General features: G+C 39.7%; 2 protein-coding genes across 3 annotated transcripts in view; both read right to left on the bottom strand.

Annotated features, from left to right (window-relative positions):
- Positions 1 to 8,764, bottom strand: part of mctp2b (multiple C2 domains, transmembrane 2b) — a 42,280-nt gene extending 33,516 nt beyond the window's left edge. For both annotated transcript variants that reach the window (XM_080033951.1, XM_080033952.1), the window contains exon 1: positions 8,380 to 8,764. The gene's annotated coding sequence lies outside the window, so the exon portion shown is untranslated. The remainder of the gene's footprint in view (positions 1 to 8,379) is intronic.
- A 1,636-nt stretch (positions 8,765 to 10,400) lies between these two features.
- The window catches only part of LOC307249602 (myocyte-specific enhancer factor 2A-like), a 49,433-nt gene continuing 47,410 nt past the window's right edge, over positions 10,401 to 12,423 (bottom strand). Inside the window, exon 11 of the mRNA XM_080026406.1 lies at positions 10,401 to 11,740. Coding sequence (XP_079882532.1) covers positions 11,446 to 11,740 — 295 coding nt within the window. The 3' untranslated portion in view covers positions 10,401 to 11,445. The remainder of the gene's footprint in view (positions 11,741 to 12,423) is intronic.

Below are 12,423 nucleotides of genomic sequence, written 5' to 3'. Positions count from 1 at the left end.
GCTAACTTCCTGTCAGTTACTGCAGTTAGCAGTCCCCTCACTCGTCCCTACGTCACCACATTAATGCATTGCGGTCTTTAAGCAGCAAGTTATCTAGCATCATCTCAGATCCATAAATGTGATAAAACCGGATAACACATGATAAAAACCATCAAAACAGACATTGGGAAGGATTTTTACCTGCTCCGCCATTGTAGGCGAATGCACATTCACCCATCTGTTGCTCTGGCGTGCACCGGCAGTGAGACCATGGAGTGTATATAATATATATGAGTGAGACGAGTGACGGTTTGTAGCGTTCTCTCTCCTGATTGGATAAAAAAAATCGGGATACTTCAACATTTTAATTGGGCCATTACTGCAAATCAGAATGACTTGGAGACCTGTCATATGACGCCCACACTCTGTTGAAGTGATTGATGTAGGAATATGGAGTGATATAACACATATTAACACAAATAAACCGCTTACTTCACCTTTAAGATCTGGAGATCACAAGGAGCTATAGTTAAAGAACACAGACAGTGCAGTCACCATCTACAGCTATGTGTGATATTAAGTGATATTAAGCTGGAATTCATTCAATGTCTGTCTCGTGTTCTTGCACTTGTAGACATTCAGAACAGGCTGGGAAATTGGGACATGCATTCTTATAATAAGCGATGAAGATCAAGGGATTTTGATGATAGCCCTTAAAATAATTACAACCGTTACGGGATGACTATGTGTGGGAAAATGAGAAAACATATCATCCACAACTCTAACTAAAAACACTCTTACTTTACATCCTACATGGAGCGAGAGAATATAGGGGGAACTAAATTGAAAGCAAACTAAATTCACGGTTTTTACATTTTGGGAGCTATGAAGAGTGTCCTTGAAATATTGCGTTCACAATACGCAAGGTCATAGTGACCTTGACCTGTAACCTCCAAAATCTAATCAGTTTATCCTTGAGTCCCAGTCGAGATGTGTTGCACTAAAAAAGAATGACCTGGATGGACGAACAGATAGACGGACATTGAAAAGCCAATCTTATGAACAAGGTTTCTCTTTCAGGCTAAAGGATTAGAAAGGAAGTGTTTCAATGACAGTTCACTCAGAAGAAAATATTCCTTGGAGAAACCTGTCTTCTATAAAGGTGCTCCAATAGTTACATAAAACCCCCCATTGTTATCATTTGATAAAAATAGATGAATATACTGGTGTTGCTATGCATCCAGCAAACCAAATAGTCATATTATGATTTAATTGATTCATCAGATGTATGATTACATCACTCTTGTTGACCCATTTATTTTATTCACCATCCTGACATATGCAGGATTTATTGATAACGGACTTGGTGAGCAACATAAAATACAATCTAATCTATGTAAGACTGAAAAACATCTCGACAACAAATACCTGAACATCAGTTGCATCTTTCAGGCTTTTTCATCTGTATGCAAGAGAATTCCGTCCATAATTTCCACTGAATCGACACTCAGCAACTTTAGCAGGCACACTACGTAGGAATGGTCCCGCCTACAATCAATCAACATGAAATGACACATCCACCAAGATTTGCATAAAGCAAGTGAAGTGGGTTTGTATTAGGTACTTACAGGTATTATATGTGCCTTTAAGAGGCTTGCCTAAACAAGGTGTGACTGAGGTGACATTCTTGGAGTGCAGCCATTGCTACTTTCTAATGACTTGTATTTCCTGTTGCCGATTATTTGTCCGTTTGTTTGTGTGTTTGTGTGCGTTTACGTATGAGAGAATGTATTTGACCAAGTCATCCATCTTTCTTCCACAGTTTACCCAATGCAAGTCACTCTTACGCTTTCAAGATCTCTATTTCTGATCAACTGAACAAGCGGCCTGTGCATATTTTAATTCATCATCTTTACTGCATTAATCTCTCATATTTTTAAAACTCTGCAATAGAGAAAGCAGTCGTACCTGGCCATAGCTGCGGCCGCTTCTGAAAAAAACCTGATTTTGTAAAGCAACACTCTCCTACGCATAATAGTTTGCATTGTTATTAACTGCAACCTACTTTCTCCCATAATCAGTTGGTAAGGGGAAGTAGAGGAAGCTGGCGGGTGGTGTCAGATCAAGCAACAAGACAAGGGCCAGTGTTTACCAAACACTGACATGACAGCTGACTTTTAGAGTGAAATTAGACCAACCATTCTAAAATGTCACACCAAATCTCATAGACAGATAAAGAAAATTACAATATTGCAACAAGTAATCTAAGTTTTCACTGACATATCCGATCCAAATGGGATATTAGTTTTAAAAAGTTATAGCTTTCCCCGGAACGAGTAATGCTGGGTTTACACTACACGACTTTTCACGCGATTTGACAGTCGCAGACAATCTTTCAATGTCGGACTAAAATCACGGGAGTCTTGCTGGAGTTGTGCACGTAATCTCAGTCGTTTGGTGTATAGTGGTCTTCCGACCCGATTTCAGCCAGTCTTCTCCCCGTCTTGACGTTCCGACATTATCAAACATGTTTGATATTATCGTTAGTCTTAAGGGGTTGGCTCAAGCGAAATTACGTGAACACTGTCATACTCTCTCCAGCACCAGACACGACGCAGGAGGAGCGGCATTAGTCGCGACCTGTGTCCAGCTGTGAGGCACTTTTTCCGGACACTTTCACGTAGAAGCCTCGGCTGGAGAACCAGGCTGTCAAGCGCAACCTTAACACTTTACCGTCAAATACAGGGTTAGGAGTCAGAGTTATTTGGGGACGATATCAGCATATACATTTGGTCAAATAATTACAGGATGTCCCCCGCTCGGAATATTGAATTAACTTTTTTTAAATTAAATATAATCACAATCGTGTTTGCAGTTTTTAACATGATCATGACACAAAGCCTACGTGATGAGGGCATATAGTTGTTTATACACCCAGTCCATTTTACCTTGTAAAAAATAGGTTTTATTTCACTGAAATCACTTTTAATCCCTCGTAGCAGGATTGGAAATTATATTAATTTCAAAAGGAATCTAGTTGTAGTCTTGCAATATGAGACCCCCTGTCTTTTCAAAATCTGTGACAGATAACTAATGACTAATTGTCTTCAGGTGTGAGTTGATTGTCTTTAGATGTGAGAGGTTGTCAGTCTTCAGTCTTTTCAAAGTATTTTAAAAGTCCTTTAGTGTAAGCCCAGCATTAGTCACCAACCACTTATCTCAACATCTAGTTTGGAGACAAAGAGTAAACTAATAACTTGATATCTCTGAACTACATTCAGAATTCTCTAGCCTAATCCACATACAAGGATCAGATAGTGGATCACTGAAAGAGTGAGAGAAACACAGCAGGCAGAGAAAAGGGAGAATGAACACCAAGTGACAAACCAACAGAGAATTATCAACCAACTTTGAATATTATAGCATTCAGTAGCAGCAGGCAGTTGTTCTACATATGGATTTTAAAAATGCCAATGTTGTGTCTATAGCTAGTTTCTGCTGACCTCACGTGCCGAACAAAATCTACTAATGCAGGTTTTGGAACACCACCTTTGCCGTCTCTAAAGCACAGCTGTTATCAACATCCTCTTGCGTAAAATAAAAACACGGGTCATCTTCAGTTGCACAATTAGCTGGATTTCAGCAACATTGAAAAGCAGACAATTTAAAATAAATTAAAATGAGATCAAACCAGTACCTCAATAGCCAATGAGAAAACGTAATTTACCATAAAGGCTGTATTTGTCATAGCTGACAAACCAGTCCACTTAGGCTGTTTGAGCATGGTACTACAATAGGATGCCACAGATGGAACAAGTCAGTCTGTGAAATTTCTTCCCTAGATATTCTAACATCAGTTGTAAGAGGTATCATTGCAAATTGGAAGCGTTTAGCCATGAAGTGGCGGACCAACTAAAGTTACATAGCGGGGTGTTGAGGCGTGATGAACCGACCTTTGGGATTAACTAGAACGGAGATTGTGAGCAAGGCCCCCTCATCCAACATCAATATCCGATGTCCCGTCACAAATGCTCTTCTGGGCGCTCCGGTGGCGTAGTGGCTAGAGCGCGTACCATATTGGCTCCGGCCTTCATTGCAGTGGTCGCGGGTTCAAATATGACTTGTGGACCTTTACTGCAGGTCATCCCCCCTCTCTCTTTGTCTACCCATTTCAACTCTGTACTGTCTATTAAAAAAAAATCTTGAAAAAAAATAAATGCAAAAAATAAAAAATCTTTAAAAAATAAAAAAAAATAAAACAAATGCTCTTCTGCATGAGATGGGTCAAACTCCCCACAGACACACTCCGACATCTTGTAGAAAGCCTTCCCAGAAGAGTGGAAACTGTTCTCTCTGCAACGAGAGGACTAGCTCCAGATTAATGCCAATGGATTTAGAACAGGATGTTATAAAAACTCGTGGGGGTGTGATGTTTAGGTGGCCCAATACTTTGGTCCATATAGTGTAGACTTGTGCCAGAGCATCTTAAAACCAAACTTTATCCTTGATGTTGGATCAACAGCTTTATCAGCAACCAACAGAAATACTGTAAGGTCACACTTGAACCAGGAAAAGGTTTATACATTAGCAGTCATTTTGGTGAACTAATTTTTTGTATGCTTTTACCATAGTCAGTTTTCTATGTTACGGTTATTTTCAAGCAAATTCAAGTTATTGTGTGAGACTGGGCTCAAAACAGTAGCGCTTGGCTGGTCCTTGGCAGTGCTCCGTAAACTGGACTCTGTTGTCTCTAAACAAAGTCCCATCATGTAAATAATTAACTCAATAGCCCCAATAACCCTTACAGATACAGACCAGTCAAGAATCATGATTCATTACAATAGCCAATAGGATTAGCAAAAAGCTTCCTGAAAGCATAGAATGACCACAATAACAATGTGTACAGCACTACTGTGTCATTGAGAAGTGCAACAAACCTTTGTTTGACTTTAAAATGAGTTCAGCCTTAAATGTGTGTAACTAAAGGTGCGGTCACTAAATATTTAACTAACAACTCACCACTCATACACATATGGCCCTGGTTTAATCCTGTGTAACTGAGATATACAGCCAGGTGGCCACTCAGCTCAGTGGACCGTTAAATTCATTAAAACTGCCAGACAAGCAAGGGGGCATCGCCGGGCCTCACCTGGACTAGACAGATACACATAGGTGATACATGACAGCATTTTTAAGATACTTGGCATCGGTCAATAACTGGCTGCACTTATTTACTTCATAATTATTTTATTTCCTCATTTATGACAGATGGCTAGTAAGAAATCCAGAACTCCCTCATGGCAATATTTACACACCAGGGAAGCCCAAATGCAATATACACTTTTTTATGTTTCAAATATTTTTCTGTATTCATTTATTTAATACATATTTAATTTAAGATCAATTCTGTTTCTCATTTGTCATTATAATTACATTAAAACCCAAAAAACTATTTTATGTATTGGCATTCTATATCGGCCGACCTGCTCTCGAAATATCGGCATTGGCCATTGAAAAACCCATATCGGTATATCACTTTTCTGAACACATGGCCAGGTGTCATCAGGTGAGCCGTGAATTACTTAATAAAAACACATTCATCAAATATTTATTGAAAAATATGAGCCTGTTTGACTTCAAACGGGAATGTACATCTCATCTCCTTTACAGTGCATCCCTAGTAGGCTACTGCCTGGCCAGTCTTTGGACAGCACGCGAAGGCTGGAACAGTATAGATAAAGCCAGCCCAGTTCAAGGAGACACTGCCAAAGCATTCAACCCAATCTGCAGACAACCTTGTCCAGAAACCCGTCTCACTGACCTCACATCATCTGTCTTGACTCTCTGCGTAAAGAGTAATGCAGTGAGATGGCCATAAACAAGTCAAAAGGTCACAAAGTTAGAAGTAGAGAGACACTATTGAAAAGCTATTAACTGATGAAGTGCTGCATATTATATGACACATAAACATTAAGGGAAAAAATATATACATATATAGGATTGTTGTGCCACAAATAAGTATGCTGTATTTACTTTATGTGTAACGTAAGCTTTAGCCTACTATGAACTCGCTAATATTGTAATTGTGTTCATCAGTGAGATTCTGTATCGTAAGCCCCAGCCATTGTTATTACAGGAGCTGGAGAAGGCACAAATCTCTACTTGCATTCCCAAATTGAGTTAATCACCATTATGAAAAAAAAGGCTATACTTTCATTGCAGTGTCTCGCTGTAGTCACGTCTTAAACATGTTGGCGACTTGGCCGCTATATTTGCCGACGTTTCGCCATAGCGATAAGACTGTTAAAGACCAGCTGCAAATCTAGCAATGTGGCGTATCCTCAGCCCTCACTCATACGGCCAGTCTAGCTCCCCCCCGCCACCTGCAGCAGCCAGCAGACAGACAGCACCGTGCCCGCAAGAGCTGCCAGTTGATGTTTGTACAAGCAAATAGTTATATAGGTCCATATTCAATTGGCCACTGCATATCTATAATAAAGTTAACCTTATAGTTATATGGCAACAAATACCATGTGTAAAGTGAGCTTGTAAATATGTGAATAGGCCTAGTTCATTTTAGTTCATTTAACTACATGTTCAGCATTTTCTAATTATTTTTCCTTCTTTCAGAATAGCATATTATGCAAATAAGATGAATATGTCATCTAGCTACAACTAGATACTTTATTACTTTTGGGCCAATAACTATTTTCCTTAGAGAGTCAGTCAGCAGAGATAGAGGAGGAAAAATCAGAGGGCTCAGAAGTGGAAGGGGTTGTGGTGAAAATTGGTTAAAAAAAATCCCTTTTCCTAAAGGAATGTCTGAAGGATTTCACATGGCAATGCAAAATCAAAAACACAATGAACTGTATGATCTGGGAAACCTGTTGTCAGTGTGGTCCAAAACATGCTGGCCATACAGAGTATCAGTAGGCCTAATATAGTTCAAATTGGGAAAATGTGAATAGATGTGTAAGAGCCATTGACCGCTACAAGATGCTTTCAAGGTCCATTTAACATTTTGAGTTAGGGGCACCAGTGCAACTAAAACAAGTTTGTCTGGTGCCCTGGTATTGATCTTTGAAAGGGTGTGCTTGCATTATTATGCCAGTATCATTACATTAGTTGAAAATGGTCTTAAAACGGCAATATTATCGCTTATCGCAATAATTGTTGGGGCAATTAATCGCCCAGCAAAATTTGTTATCGTGACAGGCCTACATGTAAGGCCTAGATCACAGGGAAACATTTTTCTCCTTATCTACTGCAGTTCACACTAATATTCTGATACCAACTGATTAGTACTGGTAACCCTCCTTTAGGCCTACTTGTTTGACTTTAATGTTTATTTCTTACTAGGTGTCCAAGTTGTGCAACAGCAAAGCAGCTCTGAACAAGTCAAAAGCCGTTTCCTGAACTATTTCACAGATTAGGGTTTTTTCGATATGGAGCAAGACAAAAACCTCCCTGCGTGGAGATGAAATAAACTAATGCAAAAAACAAAACAAAATGTAACTTGTGGTTAGTCAGCATAGTGGTTAGAAGCTTTTAGTATGCTGTGGTGACATAAACAAGACCATGGGAATAGAACTATCAGGATTTGTTTTGCTTAATTACCCGTTTTAAACCTTGGGCTCCAAAGGGATTCCAATTGGCATCCAGAGTTAGTAAAAAAAAAAGAAAATTATGCTGTTTAACGAAGAATGCCAAAAAAGACCAACAACGTCATAGTAAAAACTTTGCAGAAAAGTGACCAGACGCTCTCTAGGACAGGGTCAGACCAATCCCCTAAAAAAGAAACATGCAATTGATATTATCCTGCCAGTAAAGAGATACATTATAATACTGCATCTCAAACCTGTAACTGAGTCTTTATCATTGTTGTGTTCTTTTATTCGGCATGAAGGCTACCACACACATGCCGAACCAACCGCTGAGAATTGACACATAACTTCCCAGCACTGCAACTTTTTCTACATGCTTTATTTTATTTTATAGGCTATATAAAGTAACCTACTGTTTGCTTGACAAAATTGGTGGGCGACTGTTGCTTATGTGGACGCATTAAACAAAACAAAAAAAAGCCCACACGACATGACATGTAGCCTAGGCTAAATAACAAATTACAGATGTTTTGACGGGTTTCTATGCCAGCCTCATTCCATGCAGATGTAGGCAGCACAACTGGAAGACTTCAAGTTTACAGAAAGTAAAAAGTGAGGACAGATAGTTTAAAGGGGTCTGTTGAGGCCGAAGGGGATTTCACCTCCAGGAAGGAAGCTTACCTGAAGAGCCCACGAACCCCGCCCCGGAGACCCCGGAGGAGGACAGGTAGTCAAACAAACTTGCACAACTATACATTTCCCCCTCAAAACGTGAAATGAACGAGTGAGCTTTTACCTTTATCCGTTGCAAAGTAACTCCGACGAGTGTTTCTCATTCACTTCGTGGCTGCTTAACATTGTGGAAGAAAAACGAAACGGCAACAGTTGATAATATCGACCGGGTTGCGTGCCTGGCCTGGACTTCCTCCTATTCGCTTGAGCATCAAACATCAAGCCAGACCAGACACAACAGTCTGCTCTACAGTAGGCTAGGACTTTCAAAATAAAAGCCCTGGCGGTGAGCGCGTGCTCCAAATAAGAGCCCAAAAGGTTATTATAGGAAACATATCCAATAAATCAAGGCAAATTGAAAACATTGTAGCACCGCCTTAAAGCACATATTGATAGCCTATCTTTTTTCCTTTTCTTCTCTGGAAAAAAAGGAAAAAAGATAGGCCTAAACCAACCCCTTTTGAGCAACACTAGTTTAACAAGTAGCCTATCCTGTACGCCTACAGTTATCCTGTAACTAACTTATGTAGCATATAAAAAAATATATAGGCCTATATAAAGCCTTAAAAAAGCCCCCATGTTAAGTAATTAGATTTTTTATACAGCCTTGAGATCAATAAGACTACATATTTTCTGACTTTTCTGACTTCTGAAGTAGCTAAGATGAAACAAACACAACAGGAGTGTTAAGATAAGTCACATGTAACTTCTTCCCTCCAAGTTACCTCTGCACACTAATAACCCTTCACACAATAGATCATCAGTTATGTGGCGGTTAACACCAGCGCTTATGTGCCCAACCAGTTGTGTCACACATTAGTTTTCTTTACATCCAACAGCACAACAGTCTTTCTGATTCCTCAACTTCCTCCTATCCTACCTACATAGTTTCTGTCTGTCCCGCAGGCCATTGTAATCTAATGATCACAACAGTCCAGTAGCCTACTGATGCCACTAGTGTTGGCCCTCTCTCTGTTTTAAACCATGGATTTTCTTGTCTTTTCTTGTCTCATTATTCTCATCTGATGTTGTGACGCCTATTACTCCCACACACATTCCAGTTTCTCATGAATCATTTCACTGCACAGTCATTTGAGTCCGTTCAGCAAATTCCCACAAAGCTCAGACATTGTCATTTCTCCAACCTATCGCTCACTACTATCTAAACATTTCAATTGATTCCCTGCCACACTGTCATACCAATGTACACCCATATATATACAGATGGGTGTACATATGTACACTATGACCAATCAATATACTGTATGTATAGTTAAGAATTATGTGTACATAAAGTTTTTTTTAATTTAACTCATAAAGGAGGATTAAGAATTTCTGCTCAAATGTCAATTCTGTCTGTTTCAGTTGTTGTGTTTTTAAACACAATCAACGGGATGTTTCCTCATGCACAAATGCACTACCAAGCTAAGTGCAACTATTGCACTTGGGTCTATGTTGTTGTGTGGTTCATGTGACAGGATTACAATTCATGAAGACAATTTAATTGTGTCCCATATTAGCTCATGTATTGTATTCTCACCCCTCCATAGCAGTTTGGACAGCTTTGGCTTGATTTAGGTTTTCTGAGGCGGTTTTATTTTGTTCATTAAAGCTATAGTGTATAACTTGTCGCAGAGTAATTACAACATCACTGTCGGCGCAGCTACATGAGATGAGCCTATGATGGTAATCACACATGGATTTTATGCCGTCTGCTGTACTAACATACTAAACGCAGCCATACTGAGAAATAGAGAGTTTGGTCAACTTTGAGTCAACTTATTTGGCGATGGCTTGAATGTAACCGACATTCATATATATGAAAAGTAACGCACTATAGCTCTAAGAAGTGTTTTCTAGAGTGCACTATCCTTTCAGTATATTTTTGGAAAGCAGATACATGTATATTAGCATGGCATACTTCACAAAACCAGTTTATCCTATATACACTGGATGATTAAGAAAAAGGGTGATGCCCTGCCAAGGTTGCAATAACCACAAAAATGCACTCTTGTAAAATGTGGTGGAGCCGGCTTCCTGTTTCACCCAGGCAGACACAACAAACAGATGAACAATATATAGTTACACCAAAGTGATATATATTAAAGATAATATATACAAAACAATAATGACATATTTCTGTAGTACATACAGAGCAAGTGTCCATGGCTTTCATTATCCGAGTGAAATATTGTCTCATTCTGTGCATAATATAAAAACACACACAAACAACATAAAACCAGCATACTGCTTTGGCTGATATAAATAAGTGATTTTATAAAGAGGAGTAACAAGGATGATGTGGAGGGAGTATTGCTTTCATGTTGGACCCTGAGAAGATCAGAAGTGAATTGGCTGACACCCAATGGGAGATATCCAGAAGCACTTCACTGCTTGATAACCCGGATCAGGAAGCCACAAGATTGAATCTCGCCTTATTTGATTCCTTCCTATACAGTTCTGCATCCCATTGGATAAGAAAATGACAGATTGTACTGCAATTGGACCCACATTATCAGTCAGTGATTCATTAAATGATTTATAATATAAATAGGATGGCATGTTGTGTTTTACGTAGCATTGAAAAAACTCTGACATCCAGAATATCCAGACATTTTTTCTCAATAAACCTTCTCAAAAAACTGACCAGCAATCACAACAGGTAGCTTAAAGGGGCGGTCAGCGATTCTGAAGAATTCCAGTTGTCAAAATCACTCTGTCAAAATCAGTGAATATCTCCTCACGATCCGCTACCTGACCCGTTCTGTGTGCACGCTTAAAATAAAATCTGTGTTCAATACACAGCCTAAGCTCAGTAAACTGGTATGTACACAAAAAGTATGTAAACAAAGGGGGGGGCACCGTAGCTATCACCATGCCTGTTTACGGACCGTAGCCTGTGTATTAACACTGTATTTAATTTAGTGCACACACACATCGTCAGGAGATATTCACTGATTTTGACAAACAAGATTCTGACAACAAGCATTCTCCAGAATCGGGGACTCCACCTTTAGTGAAATAATAAAAGAACACATCATTAAAAAATCCCACATTTCATTTGCACAACAGTGTCCTTCCTGTGTTTGCCCTTGGCTTTTGGGCTGTCACGTGACTGTAGTATAGGCCTCTATGTCACCCAGCTGTCCATTCTCATTCGTTTGAGCGTGGGACTCTCCCTGCCCCCTGACAGCGAGGGGAAGTCTGGCCGCTGCCTCTCGTCCCGGTCCTCGTGGGAGCTGCAGGAGGAGCTGAGGCTGTCGGCAGGAGAGCGGCCCATGTCAGAGTGAGGCTGAGGAGGAGGGGCGTGGGCCTGGCTCATGTAACGTGATTGGCTGAGGTGGTCTCTGGGCGGGGAGATGGGCTCGGCTTTGATGTTCATGTTGTTATGGTTGGTGTTGATGGAGAGGTTGGAGCTGCCTGACCTAAAGACAGAGAGGGGGAGGATGTGTTAAGGCTGTGACGGTGGACTGGAGTGCTGGCACCACCTAGTGGTATAACTAAACATGTCTGTGAAATAACTTTTCTGTGGTTGGTTTATACTGAAATGTGTCCTGTGGAGGAAGCAACACATGTGTAGTACTTTAGCTTTACTATTTGATTCTTCTACTTCACTAGAAATAAAAGGAAAGTATAGTTCTATTTCATTCTACTTCAGTTATTTCAGATGGGATTTATCAACAACAAATTATATTTTACATGGAAAATGGACTTTAAAGTGACACCATGTACCGTTTGAAGGAACAGATAACACATTCTTCTAACAAATGAGAAGTTTAATGCAAAGGAATTATTTCTTCGGGTAAGACCAGTAGCCTATGGTGGCCTATAATAGCCACATTAGCATTAGCTGTAATACTGACATTGCTGGTTTTACAGCTACTCTCTACTTGTTCTAATCCTTCACAATGTTTTAGCATTTACCATGTGTCACTGTCAGTATCACAAGTTACATAGTCTCAATTTAACTCATACAGGAGTTGTCATTTACCTATAAGAAAATATGTTATTGTTAACAAATGACTTTGTTCTTTAGTGTTAATGTTTCTGTGCCCACTCTGGAAACTGTATCAGGTGATTTTAATATAGTGTAAATTGAAGTATCTAC

The sequence above is a fragment of the Ammodytes marinus genome (assembly GCF_949987685.1).
Source record: "Ammodytes marinus genome assembly, chromosome: 1".
NCBI classification, from domain to species: Eukaryota; Metazoa; Chordata; class Actinopteri; order Uranoscopiformes; family Ammodytidae; genus Ammodytes; species Ammodytes marinus.
The sequence above is the reverse complement of the archived record's forward strand: the minus strand, read 5'-3'. Positions and strand labels throughout refer to the sequence as shown.